Consider the following 17,749-nt stretch of genomic DNA (forward strand, 5'->3'; position numbering starts at 1 on the left):
ATTACTTAAGTATACAAATGTCTGATAAGATACTTTTTCCTACTTTGTTCAGAAGTAGCTGTTTCTAGGAACATACTTTAAAAACATAAATACTTCATTCAATAAATTAATAGATAGTGGGCTCAAAAGCATTGCTGGAGATAAAAGGCCAGGAGATATAAATCACCAATGCCTTGTATGACCTCACTATCACCATGTCCAACACCAAATTCACTTGGTGGCACTTTCCCTGCCCAACAAGCATTCCCCCCAGCCCCATCCCCATACCCCTAGACCCTGGTAACCCTCTTTTCTCAGTCAGCCAAGCTGAGGACCCCAGAGTGATCTTTGTGTCCTCCCTCTTTCTCCAGGGACCCGCCAGCATGCTGGAATGGAACTGTAATCTAGATGAAATAAATAACAATCAGCAAACTAGAGACAGGAATGTTTAAACCCTTATCTCCCTGAGAAATACATTCAGGGACAGATTACTAGAGATGATAAAATCAAACAAGGAAGCTTTTTAATCTGAAATATTCTAATACCATGATTGCGATTAACAAGGCTGAATGTGGCCTTTTCGTTGTTGTTGCTGTTGTTGTTATTGTTGTTGAGATGGAGTCTCGCTCTGTCGCCCAGGCTGGAGTGCAGTGGCTTGATCTCGGCTCACTGCAACCTTCGCCTCCCAGATTCAAGTGATTCTTCTGCCTCAGCCTCCCCAGTAGCTGGGACTACAGGTGCCCACCACCACACCCAGCTATTTTTTGTATTTTTAGTAGAGATGGTGTTTCACCATGTTGGCTAGGAGAATGGCTGAAATGAAAGTCCAGCCACTGTGACCATGCCAGACCATGAAGGTTCCAGCTGTCACATTGATACCTACTTACCCCATGGCCCGAACAGACTTTACCCTTGGAATCGAGTGGACAGCTGCTCATATTTAGGGCTTGAATTTGTAGGCACTTCCGATCTAAACACATCATAGACGGGCCACATGGCGTTCCATCTTCTACATAGCCCACATCCGTATCATCATCTAAAACTACATGAGCACCACTAAAACAAGAAAGATATCCATATAACCATTCGCACCACACTTAGAAATACAACATCAACACGAATGAGACTTGCTCTTCAGGAAACTCAAGAGGCTGTCAGTGGATGTGGATTTCTCCTAGCATTTTCTTACTCCTCTTCTTCTTCCCCTTTCCCTACCTTTCCTTAATAAAAAAGCATGAAAAAGAAACTCATTACCATTATTCGAAAACACATCAACAAGAAAAATGTCATTTGCACAAAGTATATGCTAAATCTTCACTTGTTTTCAAGACCCAACATTAAGACTAAAGGAGAAGTATCTGTATGAGAACAAAAGAAGCAAATATATTAGTAGCTCTCCAAGGCTTTCAGACGTAGCATAGTAAAAAAAAAAAAAGCAGATGATGAACAAAAACAGCAAATAAAAAATATTTTGAAAAATATTATCCTTACTTCAGAAGATTTGACTATCCATAATTGAAAAAAATAAACAAACCAGTTATTTCCTATTGATATTTACAGACATGCCTAGCGTAATGATGGGGATAACATTCTAAGAAATGTGTCATTAGTCAATTTCGTCTTTGTGCAAATGTCATACAATGAGCTTACACAAACCTGGATGGTATAGCCTACTATACACCTACACTGCTAGATGGTCGAGTCTATTGCTGCTGGGCTAAACTCCTGTATAGTATGTTACTGTCCTGCATACTGTGGACAATTATAAAACAATGGTAAGTACTTGCCTATGTAAACATATGTAAATACAGAAAAGGGGCAGTATGACTTTTCTATGTTTAGATATGTTTAGATAGGCAAGTACTTACCATTGTGTAAAAAATTTCAGTCAATGGCAGTCCTCATATATGACAGCGGTTTCATAAGATTATTTCATGTGTTTTAGAGCTTACTTCTAAAATTTCAAAGTTGGGAATAATTTGAATTTGAATGATAATGCTATAGTCACGAACAGAATATCTTGCTGAATATTTAACAAATATGCTAGTTTAGTATATACAACAATATAATTTAACAAGGCTATTTTATCTAAAGGCATGAAAACACACATTCAAATAAAGCTTGTATACATCAAAGTAACTAGCTTTAGAGACTACAAATTTATTCCAGGAGGGCTCTCACTGTATAAGACCCTGTTAGAATTGTCTTCAGAGCCATTTAAAAGCCAGAAAAGAAGTAACCATTTGACCTAGATAGTGTTATCCAATTTAGTACCCAATCAATTTCCTAAAATTACTTTTGGATCATCCCAAATCTTGTATTATCTCACTTAAGGTGAAGATATGGTACTCTAAGGATACTAAAAGTTTGCAGACACTGAAGGCAATTCTGTAGGGGGAAGGCCAAAAGTGTTTTAGCAACAACATTGAGTAAGAGACTAGTATCTTAGAATTATGACTATTTTGAAGGAAACAATACCTACTTGGAATATAGTATGACTCCCTGGATAAACAAAAATAAGCCTCGTATCTACATGCCTTGTACTCACAGACAACTGGATATCAAATGTTTGCTTATAGGTATACCTACTATTTTAATAAATATTTTCTATATGTGATTAGGTATTTGTTAAGCCATCTTCCAAATCAGACATAAACTGCATAAACTGTAGCTTAAATTCTTTTTCTCTTCAGTCATAAAAAAAAAAACCACACACACACAGTGTTCAAATAGTGACATACTCTAATGCTTAAAACTTTAATAATGGGTTAGAATGAACACCATAATTCTGCTCTTAAAATTATGATGACAAAGAAGGGTATATTACTACTAACTAGTATAACTTTGAGCAAATGTAAGCTGCAAGTCAATATACAACTTTGTTGTTTTTAAGTGACTGTCAACATGAAAGGTGATAACAAAATCTAAATTAACTTTCCTCTTGTAAAACTAGAAAATCTTTGATTTCTGATTTTTTTGAAATTTGGTTTTCTGAAATTTGTAATTCTCATGGCTTATTAGGTCTTCCAACATTTAATATGTTACCTGCAGTCAATCACCCGGCCTTGATGGTAGAAGGAAGTTGGAATGATCTCACCCTGAAGTTGACCAATACGTGGAGCTCGAGTAAGATTGGTACAGAGTAAGAATCCACAGAACACATCACTGAACATGTGTAAAGAAAACAAACAGACCAGACAAGAGGAATCAAGCTCAAAAAATCCAAACGATTCGGTCCACATTTATTCAAATTTTTAAAATATTCTCTTTCTTTCTAAACAAAAACATTTGATCATATAACATTGGTAGGTGATAACCCCCTCCTTCTTTGCTAAGAGGATCACAGCTTTGTTTGGAACAGCAAAGTGCCCAGCCCTGAAAGATGGATCATGACTGCTGTCTCATCTATTCTTGGTACTCCCATTCTCGACACCCACTTTCCTATCCATTCCCCCTTCTCCTCTTCTTAGAGTTAAAAGTGGCCCCTGGGCTGTGAAGACGTGAGTAAAAGCTGGCTAGGGAGTGACTGGGAGGATTTTGTTTTTGGGATAAAAGGTTAGAGACTGACAAGGAGAAGACCTTTTGCTCCTATCCCTACTTCCTAGCTTTGAATGTGTAGCTTTTGCATCCTCTTCACAATCATGAGTTCACAAAGCATAAGGACAAAAAGCCAACATGCTAAGGGTTGCAGGATGGAGGGGCAGAAATTATCTGGGTCTTTGGTGACCTTGTTAAATTCATGCACCATAAGGACCTCTACCTCCAGTCTATCTGTTAAGTAAACAATGACTCCTAAAAAATGGGCAAAGAATTGAAGTGGCAAGTCACAAAAAAAGGATATCCATGTCCAATAAATGTACAAAAATGTGCTAAATTCCACTTGTAATCTGGTGAAATGCAAATTAAAACCATGCTAATATAGCAGGTCACATCCACCAGAACAGATAAAAGCTAAAAGTCTGATAATACCAAGTGTTGGTGAAATATGGTATAACAAAATTCTTATATACATAATACTGATGGTAGAATTTACTAGTTCAGCCATTTTAGAAAATAGTCTGACATCATTTGGTAACACTGATAACATCCCCTATGACTTAGCAAATTTTCTGCTAATGTACAGGCCTTACAGAAAGAGGTACAAATGTGCACTAGGTTACATATACAAGAATATTCATAGCAGCATGATGCCTAATAGCCAAAAAATGAAAACAGTCTAAATGTTTATCAACACAGAATGGAGAACTAAAGTATAGTATATTCATTTATTTGTACATTTATAAAAGTGAAATAAATAAATAATAAAAATGAAAAACAGACAGCTATACACACTACAGAAAACTCTTAAAATGCTGGACTTGAGAAACAAAATATAAAATAACACATGAAGCATTAGGGATGAAAACTTAGGCAGTAAAACTCTAAAGAAAAGTCAGGATGAAGGTATCTGCACTATTTCTGGGATGATGCTGCAATGTTCTATTTCTTGACCCATGTAGGAGTGACATGGGAGTTCGCTTCATAATTATTTGGTAAAATGTATATTTATGTGTTGTTTATTTTTATGTTTATACATTTAACAATTTTTTAAAAACAGAGATGAGGTCTCACTATGTTGTCCAGACTGGTCTTGAACTCCTGGACTCAAGCGATCTACTCGCCTCAGCTACCCTAAGTGCTGGGATTACAAGCAGGAGCCATCGTGTCTGGCCATATATTTCACAATTTTTTCAAGTTTCAAACACATGAATTTCCCTTACCTTATTGGGGACTGGGTATTCTATTACCAGACACTAAAAAGCTATCTTTTACAATAATCTAATCCAATTCCTGTCAAACTTTTTGAGGTCATGAAACAGAGAGAGATAATCAGATTCTCTAGGACATGGAGTGAATGAATAACGCTAATCAAAATCAAGGTGTCCAATCCCATGGATTTTGACTACTTCAGGCTCCCCTTGCTCCTATCCCCTGACACCTCAAGGACTGAGGATCAACACCTTGGAACATCTGTGCTTCACTCATGAGACATCAGATAAGAAGCTCTGTTCTCTATTATTTTGGTTTAATTTTTTAAAAATTATAGTCAAAGATTTGTTGCCTACTATGGCCTCATTCATCATCAAAGACTACATGGAATTGCAAAGTTTCGTAAAATATAACAGAGATCATTAACTGAGAATAAAGCTTCCCTTAAATTCTTGCTCTGCTTCAAAATTAGGAGAATTTTCATTGCTTTAGAAGGGATGATTTCATTGTTCCACAGTAATTGAATTAACCTTAATAACCTAATTAATGAGAATTCTAACTTTCTTCAACTAATCAAAGAAATATCAGGCTGGGCATGGTGGCTCACACCTGTAATCCCAGCACTGAGAGGCTGAGGAGGGTGGATCACTTGAGGTCAGGAGTTCGAGACCAGCCTGGCCAACATGGTGAAACCCCATCTCTACTAAAAATACAAAAAGTAGCCGGGCGTGGTGGCAGGTGCCTGTAATCCCAGCTACTAAGGAGGCTGAGGCATGAGAATCATTTGAACCCAGGAGGAAGAGGTTGCAGTGAGCTGAGATCATGCCATTGCACTCCAGCCTGGGCAATAGAGCGAGACTCAGTCTCGATTTAAAAAAAAAAAAAAGAAAAGAAAGAAAGAAAGAACGAACGAACGAACGAAAGAAAGAAAGAAATATCAATGTGCTCTGAAAGCATTTCATTTCCTGAGTAAAGATGCCTTTAATATGTACTAACTAGATGCTTTTTGGAAAGGAAAAAAATCTCCAGTGTAAATATTAGCTATCTGAATAAATCAAATGTTACCACACTTGTGAAAAGATAAAAAAAAAATAGTAAGATTTCATGTTCGTCACAAAAATATATATGGTCTATATAGTTTGCTTTTAAACTACATGTATACTACTACGTTCATAGGCCATATATTCTAGTAAAAGTAGAAAATTAAAAGCTAGTATTAATTTGTAATGCTCTGGCAAAGTATCTCGTCAGAACAAAAATGAAGTAAAATGTGGCACCTGAGAAATTTTCTGAATTTTGTAGAAATGGCATGACTCTGTAGCATAGTAACAGTTTAATCTATAGCCATTTGCCTCTAGATATAATAATATCTATTACAAACAAATACTTTAAATTTTTGAATAGGTGAACACTTAGAAAAAAATCATTAGCATTTATTTTGTGCTCATTTTGCACTTGCATAATAAGGGCTTCCAAGTCCAGTGATGACGCCCTCAGCGCTGACCACTCACTGTTTGCTGCACTGAATCCACCGGTCTCCATCCTTCCCGCAGTTTCCCTTCTCAGTGCCTTCTGTATTCAGTTTTTCATAGCAGAACTTGTCAGACCCTGCAGCCTCTTTTGGAGATAGGCAAGAGAAGAAAATTAATTTTCATTTTCTTTGTTATCCATAACCAGTAATGTGCCAGTAAGTGTTTAACACCTGATTCTCCAGAACAAGGAAAAAGAACATCCTGATTTGTAGCATTTGCAAGTTTCCATGGCATAAATTCTCCATGGCTGATTTCACACTCAACGTGATGTCCACGGGCTTGCAAAATTCCTAAAAATTTAACAATTGGCTCTCGCAGGCTAATACGAAAAAGTTCCAACACAACACTGGTTTTAGCCTGAGACAAATTTCTCTCCAATGCTTGTTGGTGAGTTTGAGGATGGAAGGTGCGAATGATTATTATCAGCAGGAATTGGTGAAGTGACACACAGGCAACTAACATTCTTAATCTTGTTTTATATCAATATTAGGAAATTTATTACAAAGTTGTAGCCCATTGAGATTTTATGTTGGCACCAGAGTTTTGATAATTAAATCTTTCAAAATACAAATGTCTCCATTATCTTTTCTCTGTCAAAACTAAAGTACTGAATGTAAATCAGTCAAATAAATGATATTTGCCAAACTCTAAAATCACTCGTGCCGGAGCCCCGTTTTCCTTTTGTGTGCTTTCTTTTCCTTTGGGGTGAATCCGGCCTTGGCTAGAAAGGCAGACTCATTTCTCATTCTTCCCCCCGTCTGGCCCTCATGAACTGATATTATTAGAAAGGCAATGTAAATGTCAGGAAGAGGATATGTGCATGAACTTTAAGGGAATGTACTAAGAATCATAGCCATGTACCTGTCTGCATCTCAGGAAGTACATGCATCTCTTCACTTTGAAGTGAGACAGTAAATGATAAAATTTAAAAAATAAGTCTGGTATTTTCCCAGGGTAAAAACCAGAAAGCTAACTTGTGTGTGTTAATGGAAAAAAGGGGGTCAAATGTTAAAGCCAAGGTACAAAATAAATCACACAAGTGGCTGGATAATCACACTGTACTCAACCCAAACTTCGCAAATGAATGCAACACCCCTTCTCTGAGAGCCACAGCCACTAAATGGCACTGCTCAGTTCTGACAAGTGCCTAGCTTAAGCAATTGTTTTCTATAGTTTTTGTGACTAAGATTCACAGTTCTCTTTATTCTCATCCTTTCTAGATTTTTTTTAAAAACATCACTCCAAGCTGTGCATCTCTCCCAGCAAGACTGGCAGAGAAGAACACTATAAGAGAAAATGGTATGTGTAACCACCAAGCAAGGAGATGCCACCTACTTGTTCCCCAGATGTACTGACACTGGTTGTCTCTGGTCTTGCACTCGCCATTGTAGCAGCGGCCCTGGGGACAGGAGCACACATGTGAGGCACACAGAGTCAGTTTGTTTTCCCCAATCTTTTTACTACAATGTCTCCTTCTGGTTCACTTGGATAAAGTTTTTTCATTTCATACTCTAATATTTTTATAGTGACCAATAAGAATCACAAACATCTTAAGAATAACAGTTAAAAATTTAAAACTCTAAACAGAACTCATTGTACAGCTCTCTAAATGTAAACTAAACATCTAAAATTTGAAATTTTACAGTAAACAAAAATTGGTATATTTCTGTGAGAGAACCAAAATGATTTTTAGGTTCTTTTGTGTATGGATGGTTAGAAAACATCAAATCTGCTCTGCATCTGACATAATGATACTTACCTGTAGGTTATAATATGGCTTCAGGGAACAAAAAAACTCATGACAGATTGTCATATTTTCTTTCCCACACCAGGCAGGTTGAAATTACTGAAAGATGGCCACAACTCAATAAATGAGACTCCCAGTTCTTCAGCCATTACATTCTTTTTTTTTTTTTTCTCTCTTAATCTGGGCAATTTGTCACCAGAGGTAAATATATTTAATATTTGGCATCACATGAAGCAACTCTAAATTAGAATCCCACTATAATCATTTACTTGAGTAAAATTCCCTTTGAAGTTATATTAATACTGATCAAAAAAGGAAAAAAATTTCCAATGAATCCTTTTTAAATTACAGTTAAAATTTATAGCCCAGCATACCTGATTTTGATTGCATGCATATCCGTCTTGCTTATGAAGATTTGGTGGGCACTGCAAAATATTATCTTTTTAGTGAATATTCAGCATGCTAGGTACCTTCAGATAATGTGTATACTATATATAATGCAAGCATGGTGGATATATATAACTAGAAACATTGAGAAAAACACATGCAACTCCATAGATTATTAATTCCAATTATTTATGCTATTATTGGTAAAATACGTAAATAAGGGCCACACAGTGCATGCATTTTATATGTTTCTTCTGTTTATAGTGAGGTGGACCAGAATAACAAGTCACATTCACTTGCCTACAGAGTTAAAAGTAGAAGAGATTAAAATGGACAATGAAGGAAATGAATCAGCGTGGTACATAGGAAGGGACACATTCAAGAAACTAATTTACAAGAACTTGCTCAGCTCTCTGAAAATGTCAAATCTGCATTTGACATCATGACATTTTACCTATAGGCTACTTTAGTGAAACAGAAGAAATACTTTGCCTTTCAACGCAAAGTAAGTGCTATATCTCCATTATATTAATAGTTCTGACCTCTTCAAACTACAGACATGTTACTAGAACAGTCTGTGATGTGATGGTTATTGCTTTTTATAGGTCTATGTATCAAATCATTTTTAAAAGAAATACTTCATTTCCCTCCAAAGTTACTCTCTGTACATTGTATTGACCACATTTAAGAGAATGTAAAAAGGTCAAGTCAAAGGCTCTGCTACAGTGTTTAAAACAAATACAAAAAGAAAAAAATATGCAGGCATGGCAAATAAATAAGAAACAGCAGTGTGCACTGAGGTCCTCCCTCAGTCTTCACCTTCTCAGTAAATGATGTTCCATCCAATTGTTCAAGCCAAAGGCCATAGTCATCTTCTATTCCTCTCCTCTCTCACTCTCCCTCCATCTAGTCTGTCCATAAATCCTGCTAGTTCTATCTTCAAAATATAATTCCAATCTGACCCCTTTTCTCCACCCCCACTGCTCATACCCTGTCCAAGGCACCACCACCTCTCACCTGGATTACTGTAACAGCCTTCCACCTGAGTCCCTTGCTTCTACCCTAGTCACCTTAGAGTTTACATTGCTATCAGAGTGATCTCTTTAAAAAGGTAAATACTAAATCACATCGATCTTCTGTTTCCCAACTTACTCAACAACCTTACAAGCTCAACATGATTTGCTCCTAAACTCTCACATCCTGTCATCTCTGAGACATCATTTTCTGCTCACTCATGGCTGATGTGACTCCATGTGGACACACCAGGCATGCTGCCACCCACAGCCTTTGCCTTTGCTTTCCCGTTGTCACTCCAGATTTCTGCATGGCTCATTCCCTGACCTTTGTTAGAGCTTTGCTCAAATATCATCATCCCAAAGAGGCCTTCGTAGAACCCATGCTCTTCAAAGCTGCAGCCCCTCCAATGTTGGCACTCTCTGGGGCTGTGCCAATTTAGGATAAGGGCTTTAAGGGCTTTTTATTATTATTATTATTATTATTATTATTATTATTATTAGAGAAGTCTACAATTTTGTTTTTTTTTTTGTTTGTTTTTTGTTTTTTTCTTCTCCAAAGCACTTATCACGAACTGACAATTCATGTCTTACTTACTTGTTTGTTCGTTGTTGCCCCATCATAATATGAGCTCCATGCAGGCAGGATTCTATGTTTTGTTTCCTACTGCTGCCCTATTACCTACAACACCACGACGCATGTGGCAGGTGTGCAAGTACTGTGAACAGCCAGAGAACATAAACGCATGGCCCAATAACCAGATACCACTATGTTATTCTATGCTGCACATATTGAGCCATTTATCAAGTTCACCACAGAAAGATAACAGAACTGATTTAGCATTCCTAAGAAGCAGTAATTTCCTAACATTCCAAGGCAAATGCTTTGGTTCTACACCTTTCTAAAGAATAACTGACTCTCATACAAGTTTCATTCGCCACAGCTTTTCAATCTGGTGAGTATTCAAGGGATCAGCACTAAAAAGCAGAAATACACAACTACACAAAAGCAGAAATCCCTGTGGTTTCTTTCATCCATCCAGAGTCACTCAAAATGCAATCACTTTCTCAATAATCAACTATCATTAATTATTCACTCACTCTAAAACTAATGCAACCAGTGACAGGGATCATGGTGGACAGGAGGCAGGACTAGATTGCAGCTCTGGACAGAGCAGCATGCGGAGGCCTGCAGTGTGAACTTTAGCTCCAGATCGACTGCAAGAACAAACCAGCAATCCCAAGAGGACCTACAGACCCTCTGAAGGAAGCAGACTGCTCCTGCAGGACCCAGGAGACACCCAAATACTGTGAGTGCCCCAACTGCGGAAGGGGGAACACACACCCCCACTGGAGAAGCTGAAGGTCTGTTTGCAGGAGAAGTTTCTGACTTTACCTGGAGCTGAGTCAAGTTAGAGAGCCGAGCCAAATACAGGGGTAGAGGAAGCAGCAGAAAGGCTCAGGAGTTCACTGGGTCCCCGAGCAGCCCATTCTTACCAGACACCACAGGGATCCATAGGGAGGGTGGCCAGAGGAGCAGGGGTAAAACTCCACAGGGAGAAGGAATTCTCTAGCTGAACTTTGTAACAATTTGAACTGGGTGAGAAGCCTCCTGGCCATCACTCGGGGGAGGGCACCAATTGGGTGTGCAGACTTCACAGGCCGGGGAAGAACCAAAGCCCTTTTTTCTTGAAGCTAGGACCATCGGGTGGGGGCAGGACTAGGCGTGTCTGAGCTCAGACTCTCCTTGGGCGGGTCTTGCTGTGGTTGCTGTGGGGGATGGGGGTGAGATTCCCAGATCCCGACCTAGGAGGATTATGGCTGCCTCTGCTGAGTCATGCAGGTTGTCAGGAAAGTGGGGGAAAGCCAGCAGTCACAGGCCTCATGCAACTCCCACACAAACTGAAGAGGTGATTATAGTGGAAGACAAAGGGCATATAATCTTGGGAGTTTTAGGGCCCTGCCCACCGCCAATCCCTCTCCACACTACTACAGTTGATGCTTTCCGGAAAGCATGACCTTGTGGCAGGAGGCCAACAAGCATAAAAATAGATCATTAGACCACCAAAGCTAAGGGCCCTCATGGAGTCCATTGCACTCTCTGCCACCTCCATTGGAACAGGCGCTGGTATCCACAGCTGAGAGACTCGTAGATGGTTCACATGACAGAACTCTGTGCAGACAACCCCTAGTACCAGCCAGGAGCTGCGTACACTCACTGGGTGGCTAGACCCAGAAGAGAGACAACAATCACTGCGATTCAGCTCACAGGAAGCCATATCCATAGGAAAGGAGAGGACAGTACTATGTCAAGGGAACACCCGTGGGACAAAAGAATCTGAACAACAGCCTTCACCCCTAGACCTTCCCTCTGACAGAGCCTACCCAAATGAGAAGGAACCAAAAAAACAACTCTGGTAATATGACAAAAACAAGACTCTTCAACACCCTCCAAAAAATCATACTAGTTCACCAGCAAGGGATCCAAATCAAGAAGAAATCCCTGATTTACCTGAAAAAGAATTTCAGGAGGTTAGTTATTAAGCTACTCAGGGAGAGACCAGAGAAAGGCAAAGCCCAAAGCAAGGAAATCCAAACAATGATACAAGAAGTGAAGTGAGAAATATTCATGGAAATAGTAGCTTAAAGAAAAAACAACAGAAAATTCAGGAAACTTTGGACACATTTATAGAAATGTGAAATGCTCTGGAAAGTCTCAGCAATAGAAATGAACAAGTAGAAGAAAGAAATTCAGAGTTTGAAGACAAAGTCTTTGAATTAACCCAATTCAACAAAGAAAAAGAAAAAAGAATAAGAAAATATGAACAAAGCCTCCAAGAAGTCTGGGATTATGTTAAACAACCAAACCAAAGAATAATTGGTGTACCTGAGGAAGAAGAGAACTCTAAAAGCTTGGAAAACATATTAGAGGGAATAATTGAGGAAAACTTCCCTGGCCTTGTGAGAGACCTACACATGCAAATACAAGAAGCACAAAGAACACCTGAGAAATTCATCGCAAAAAGATCATCACCTAGGCACATTGTCATCAGGTTATCCGGAGTAAAGACAAAGGAAAGAATCTTAAGAGCTGTGAGACAGAAACACCAGGTAAACTATAAAGGAAAACCTATCATATTAACAGCAGATTTCTCAGCAGAAACTCTACAAGTTAAAAGGGATTGGGGACCTATCTTCAGCCTCCTCAAACAAAACCGTTTTCAGCCAAGAATTTTGTATCCTGCGAAACTAAGCATCATATATGAAAGAAAGATACAATCGTTCTCAGACAAACAAATGCTGAGAGAATTTTCCATTACCAAACCACCACTACAAGAACTGCTAACAGGAGCTCTAAATCTTGAAACAAATCCTGGAAAAACATCAAAACAGAACCTCTTTAAAGCATAAATCACACAGGACCTATAAAACAAAAATACAAGTTAAAGCAAAAACAAAAAACAAAACCAAAGCACACAGACAATAAAGAGCATGATGAAAGTAATGGTACCATGGTACCTCACATTTCAATACTAACATTGAATGTAATGGTATGTTCCACTTAAAAGATACAGAAGCACAGAATGGATAAGAACTCACCAACCATCTGCTCATTCAGGAGGAGACTCACCTGACGCATAAACACTCACATAAACTTCAAGTAAAGGGGTGGAAAAGGCATTCTACGCAAATGGACACCAAAAGCAAGCAGGAGTAGTTATTCTTATATCAGACAAAAGCAACAGTGGTTAAAAGAGACAAAGAGGGACAGTATATAATGGTAAAAGGCCTTGTCCAACAGGAAAATGTCACAATCCTAAATGTATATGCACCTAACACTGGAGCTCCCACATTTATAAAACAATTACTAATAGACCTAAGAAATGTTGGCCAGGCATGGTGGCTCATGCTTGTAATCCAAGCACTTTGGGAGGCCGAGGCGGGTGGATCACCTGAGGTCAGGAGTTCAAGACCAGCCTGACCAACACGGTGAAACTCTGTCTCTACGAAAAATACAAAAATTAGCCTGGCATGGTGGCACGTGCCTGTAATCCCACTACTTGGGAGGCTGAGGCAGGAGAATCACTTGAACCTGGGAGGCGGAGGTTGCAGTGAACTGAGATCACACCATTGCACTCCAGCCGGGGCAACAAGAAGGAAACTCTGTCTCAAAAAAAAAAAAAAAAAGAAAGAAAGAAAAAGAAACAAAGAAAGAAATAAGAAATGACATAGACAGCAACACAATAATAGTGGGGGACTTCAATGCTCCACTGACATCACTAGACAGGTCATCAAGACAGAAAGTCAACAAAGAAACAATGGATTTAAACTATTACTTGGAACAAATGGACTTAACAGATGTANCAGTGAACTGAGATCACACCATTGCACTCCAGCCGGGGCAACAAGAAGGAAACTCTGTCTCAAAAAAAAAAAAAAAAAAGAAAGAAAAGAAAAAGAAACAAAGAAAGAAATAAGAAATGACATAGACAGCAACACAATAATAGTGGGGACTTCAATGCTCCACTGACATCACTAGACAGGTCATCAAGACAGAAAGTCAACAAAGAAACAATGGATTTAAACTATTACTTGGAACAAATGGACTTAACAGATGTATACAGAACATTTCATCCAACAACTGCAGAATACACATTCTATTCAACAGTGCATACAACTTTCTCCAAGATAGACCATATGATAGGCCATAAAACAAGCCTCAATAAATTTAAGAAAGCTGAAATTACATCAAGCACTCTTTCAGATCACAGTGGAATAAAACTGGAAATCGACTCCAAAATGAACCTTCAAAACCATGCAAATACCTTCAAAAAGGAAACTTCAAAACCATGCAAAGGAGATTAAATAACCTGCTCCCAAATGAGCATTGGATCAAAAACAAAACCAAGATGGAAATTAAAACATTCTTCGAACTAAACGACAATGATGCCACAACCTATCAAAACCTCTGGGATACAGCAAATACAGGAAAGTTCATAGCCCTAAATGCCTACATCAAAAAGTCTGAGAGAGTACAGACAGACAATCTAAGGTCATACCTCAAGGAACTAGACAAACAAGAACAAACCAAACCCAAACCCAGCAGAATAAAGAAAACAGCCAAGATCAGTGCAGAACTAAATGAAATTGAAACAACAACAACAAAATGCCTAAGATAAATGAAACAAAAAGCTGGTTCTTTGAAAAGATAAATAAAATTGATAAGACCATTGGCAAGATTAACCAAGAAAAGAAGAGAGAAAATCCAAAAAAACTTCACTAAGAAATGAAACAGGAGATATTACAACTGATACCACTGAAATACAAAAGATCATTGAAGCTACTATGAACACCTTTACACATATACACTAGAAAACCTAGAAGGAATGGATAAATTCCTGGAACAATGAAACCCTCCCAGCTTAAATCAGGAAGAATTAGATACCCTGAACAGACCAGTAACAAACAGTGAGATTGAAATGATAATTTAAAAATTACCAACCAAAAAAGGCCTAGGACCAGATGGATTCACAGCAGAATTCTACCAGACATTCAAAGAAGAATTGGTACCAAACTTTTGACACTATTCCACAAGATAGAGAAAGAAGGAATCCTCCCTAATTCATTCTATGAAGCCAGTATCAACCTAATACCAAAACCAGGAAAAGGACATAAACAAAAAAGAGAACTACACACTGATATCCTTGATGAACACAGATGCTAAAATCCTTAGCAAAATACTAGCTAACTGAATCCAACAACATATCAAAAAGATAATCCACCATGATCAAGTGGGTTTCATACCAGGGATGCAGGAATGGATTAACATAAACAAGTCAATAAATGCAATACACCACATAAACAGAATTTAAAACAAAAATCACATGATCATCTCAATAGGTGCAGAAAAAGCATTTTGACAAAATCCAGCATCCCTTTATGATTAAAACTCTCAGCAAAATTGGCATACAAGGGATATACCTCAATGTAATAAAAGCCATATATGACAAACCCACAGTCAACATAATACTGAATGGGGAAAAGCTGAAAGCATTCTCTCTGAAAACTGGAACAAAACAAGGACGCCCACTCTCACCACTCCTCTTCAACATAGTACTGGAAGTCCTAGCCAGAGCAATCAGACAAGAGAAAGAAAGAAAGGGCCTCCAAGTTGGTCAAGAGGAAGTCAGACTGTCACTGTTTGCTGATGATATGATTGTTTACCTTGAAAACCCTAAGGACTCCTTTAGAAAGCTCCTAGAACTGATAAAAGGAATTCAGCAAAGTTTCCAGATACAAGAATAATGTACACAAATCAGTAGCTCTTCTATACAACAACAGTGATCAGAGAATCAAATCAAGAACTCAACCCCTTTTACAAAAAAAAGCTGCAAAAAAACAAAACAAAACAAAAAAAACTTAGGAATATACCCAACAAAGGGTCCAAAAACCTCTACACTAAAACACTGCTGAAAGAAATCATGGATGACACAAACAAATGGAAACACATCCCATGCTCATGGATGGGTAGAATCAATATTTGAAGATAAGCATAATGCCAAAAGCAATCTACAAATTCAACACAATCCCCATCAGAATACCACCATCATTCTTCACAGAATTAGCAAAAACAATTCTAATATTAATATAGAACCAAAAAGAGCCCACATAGCCAAAGCAAGACTAAGCAAAAAGAACAAATCTGGAGGCATTGCATTACCTGATTTCAAATTATAAGGCCACAGTCACCAAAACAGCATGGCACTAGTATAAAAATAGGCATACAGACCAATGGCATATAGAACCCAGAAATAAGTCCAAATACTTACAGCCAACTGATCTTTGACAAAGCAAACAAAACATAAAGTGCGGGAAAGGACACCCTTTTCAATAAATGGTGCCAGGATAAATGGCTAGCGGCATGTAAGAGAGTGAAACTGGATCCTCATAAGGTTCTCAAGGTGAGAACCTTACAGAAAATCAACTCAAGATGGATTAAGGACTTAAACCTAAGACGGGAAACTATAAAGAAAACACTGAAAACCCTTCCAGACATTGGCTTATAGGCCAGGATTTCATGACCAAGAACCCAAAAGCAAATGCAATAAAACAACAATAAATAGCTGGGACCTAATTAAACTAAAGAGCTTTTGCATGGCAAAAGGAAAAGTCAGCAGAATAAACAGACAACCCAAAGAGTGGGAGAAAACCTTCACAAGCTATACATCTGACAAAGAAATAATATCCAGAATCTACAATGAATTCAAACAAATCAGTAAGAAAAAAAAATCCCATCAAAAGTGGGCTAAGGACATGAATCAACAATTCTCAAAAGAAGACACACAAATGGCCATCAAACATATGAAAAGATGCTCAACATCACTAATGGTTAGGGAAATGCAAATCAAAACCACAATGCAATACCACCTTACTCCTGCAAGAATGGCCATAAAAAAAAAAAAAAAACAGTAGACGTTGAACAGGGAACACTTCTACACTGCTGGTGGGAATGGAAATGAGTACCACCATTATGGAAAATAGTGTGGAGATTCCTTAAAGAGCTAAAAGTAGGTCTACCATTTGATCCATCAATCCCACTACTAGGTATCTACCCAGAGGAAAAGACCTCATTATTCAAAAAAGATACTTGTGCATGCATGTTTATAGCAGCACAATTCGCAACTGCAAAATCCTGGAACCAACTTAAATGACCATCAACTAACCCAAATGCCCATCAATCAACGAGTGGATAAAGAAACTGTAGCGTGTGTGTGTGTATATACATACACATATATATATATGATGGAATACTACATAGTCGTAAAAGGAATGGATTCACAGCATTTGCAGTGACCTGGCTGAGAATGGAGACTATTAATTCTAAGAGATGTCACTCAGGAATGGAAAACCAAGCATCATATGTTCTCACTGATATGTGGGGCTAAGTAATGACGCAAAGACATAATAATGATACAACAGATTCTGGGGACTTAGGGGAAGCAGGGAGGGGGGCAAGGGATAAAAGACTACAAATATGGTGCAGTGTATACTGCTCAGGTGATGAATGCACCAAAATCTCACAAATCACTATGAAAGAACTTACTCATGTAACCAAATGCCACCTGTACCCCAATAACTTATGGAAAATAAAATTGTAATATTAAAAAATAAATAGATGGGGCAGAGCAAGATGGCCGAATAGGAACAGCTCCAGTCTCCAACTCCCAGCACGAGCGACACAGAAGACCGGTGATTTCTGCATTTTCAACTGAGGTACTGGGGTCATCTCACTAGGGAGTGCCGGACAATCGGTGCTGGTCAGCTGCTGCAGCCCGACCAGC

General features: G+C 38.3%; 1 protein-coding gene across 3 annotated transcripts in view; it reads right to left on the reverse strand.

Annotated features, from left to right (window-relative positions):
- The window catches only part of ADAM23 (ADAM metallopeptidase domain 23), a 177,287-nt gene that overhangs the window by 25,472 nt on the left and 134,066 nt on the right, over positions 1–17,749 (reverse strand). For all 3 annotated transcript variants that reach the window (XM_017893939.1, XM_017893938.1, XM_017893940.1), the window contains exons 19-23: positions 8,382–8,432; positions 7,596–7,659; positions 6,240–6,345; positions 3,025–3,144; positions 867–1,035 (exon numbers count right to left, since the gene is read on the reverse strand). In XM_017893939.1, the coding sequence (XP_017749428.1) occupies positions 867–1,035; positions 3,025–3,144; positions 6,240–6,345; positions 7,596–7,659; positions 8,382–8,432 (510 nt within the window). The remainder of the gene's footprint in view (positions 1–866; positions 1,036–3,024; positions 3,145–6,239; positions 6,346–7,595; positions 7,660–8,381; positions 8,433–17,749) is intronic.

This window comes from Rhinopithecus bieti, unplaced genomic scaffold, assembly GCF_001698545.2.
Source record: "Rhinopithecus bieti isolate Rb0 unplaced genomic scaffold, ASM169854v2 scaffold_22522, whole genome shotgun sequence".
Lineage (NCBI taxonomy): Eukaryota > Metazoa > Chordata > Mammalia > Primates > Cercopithecidae > Rhinopithecus > Rhinopithecus bieti.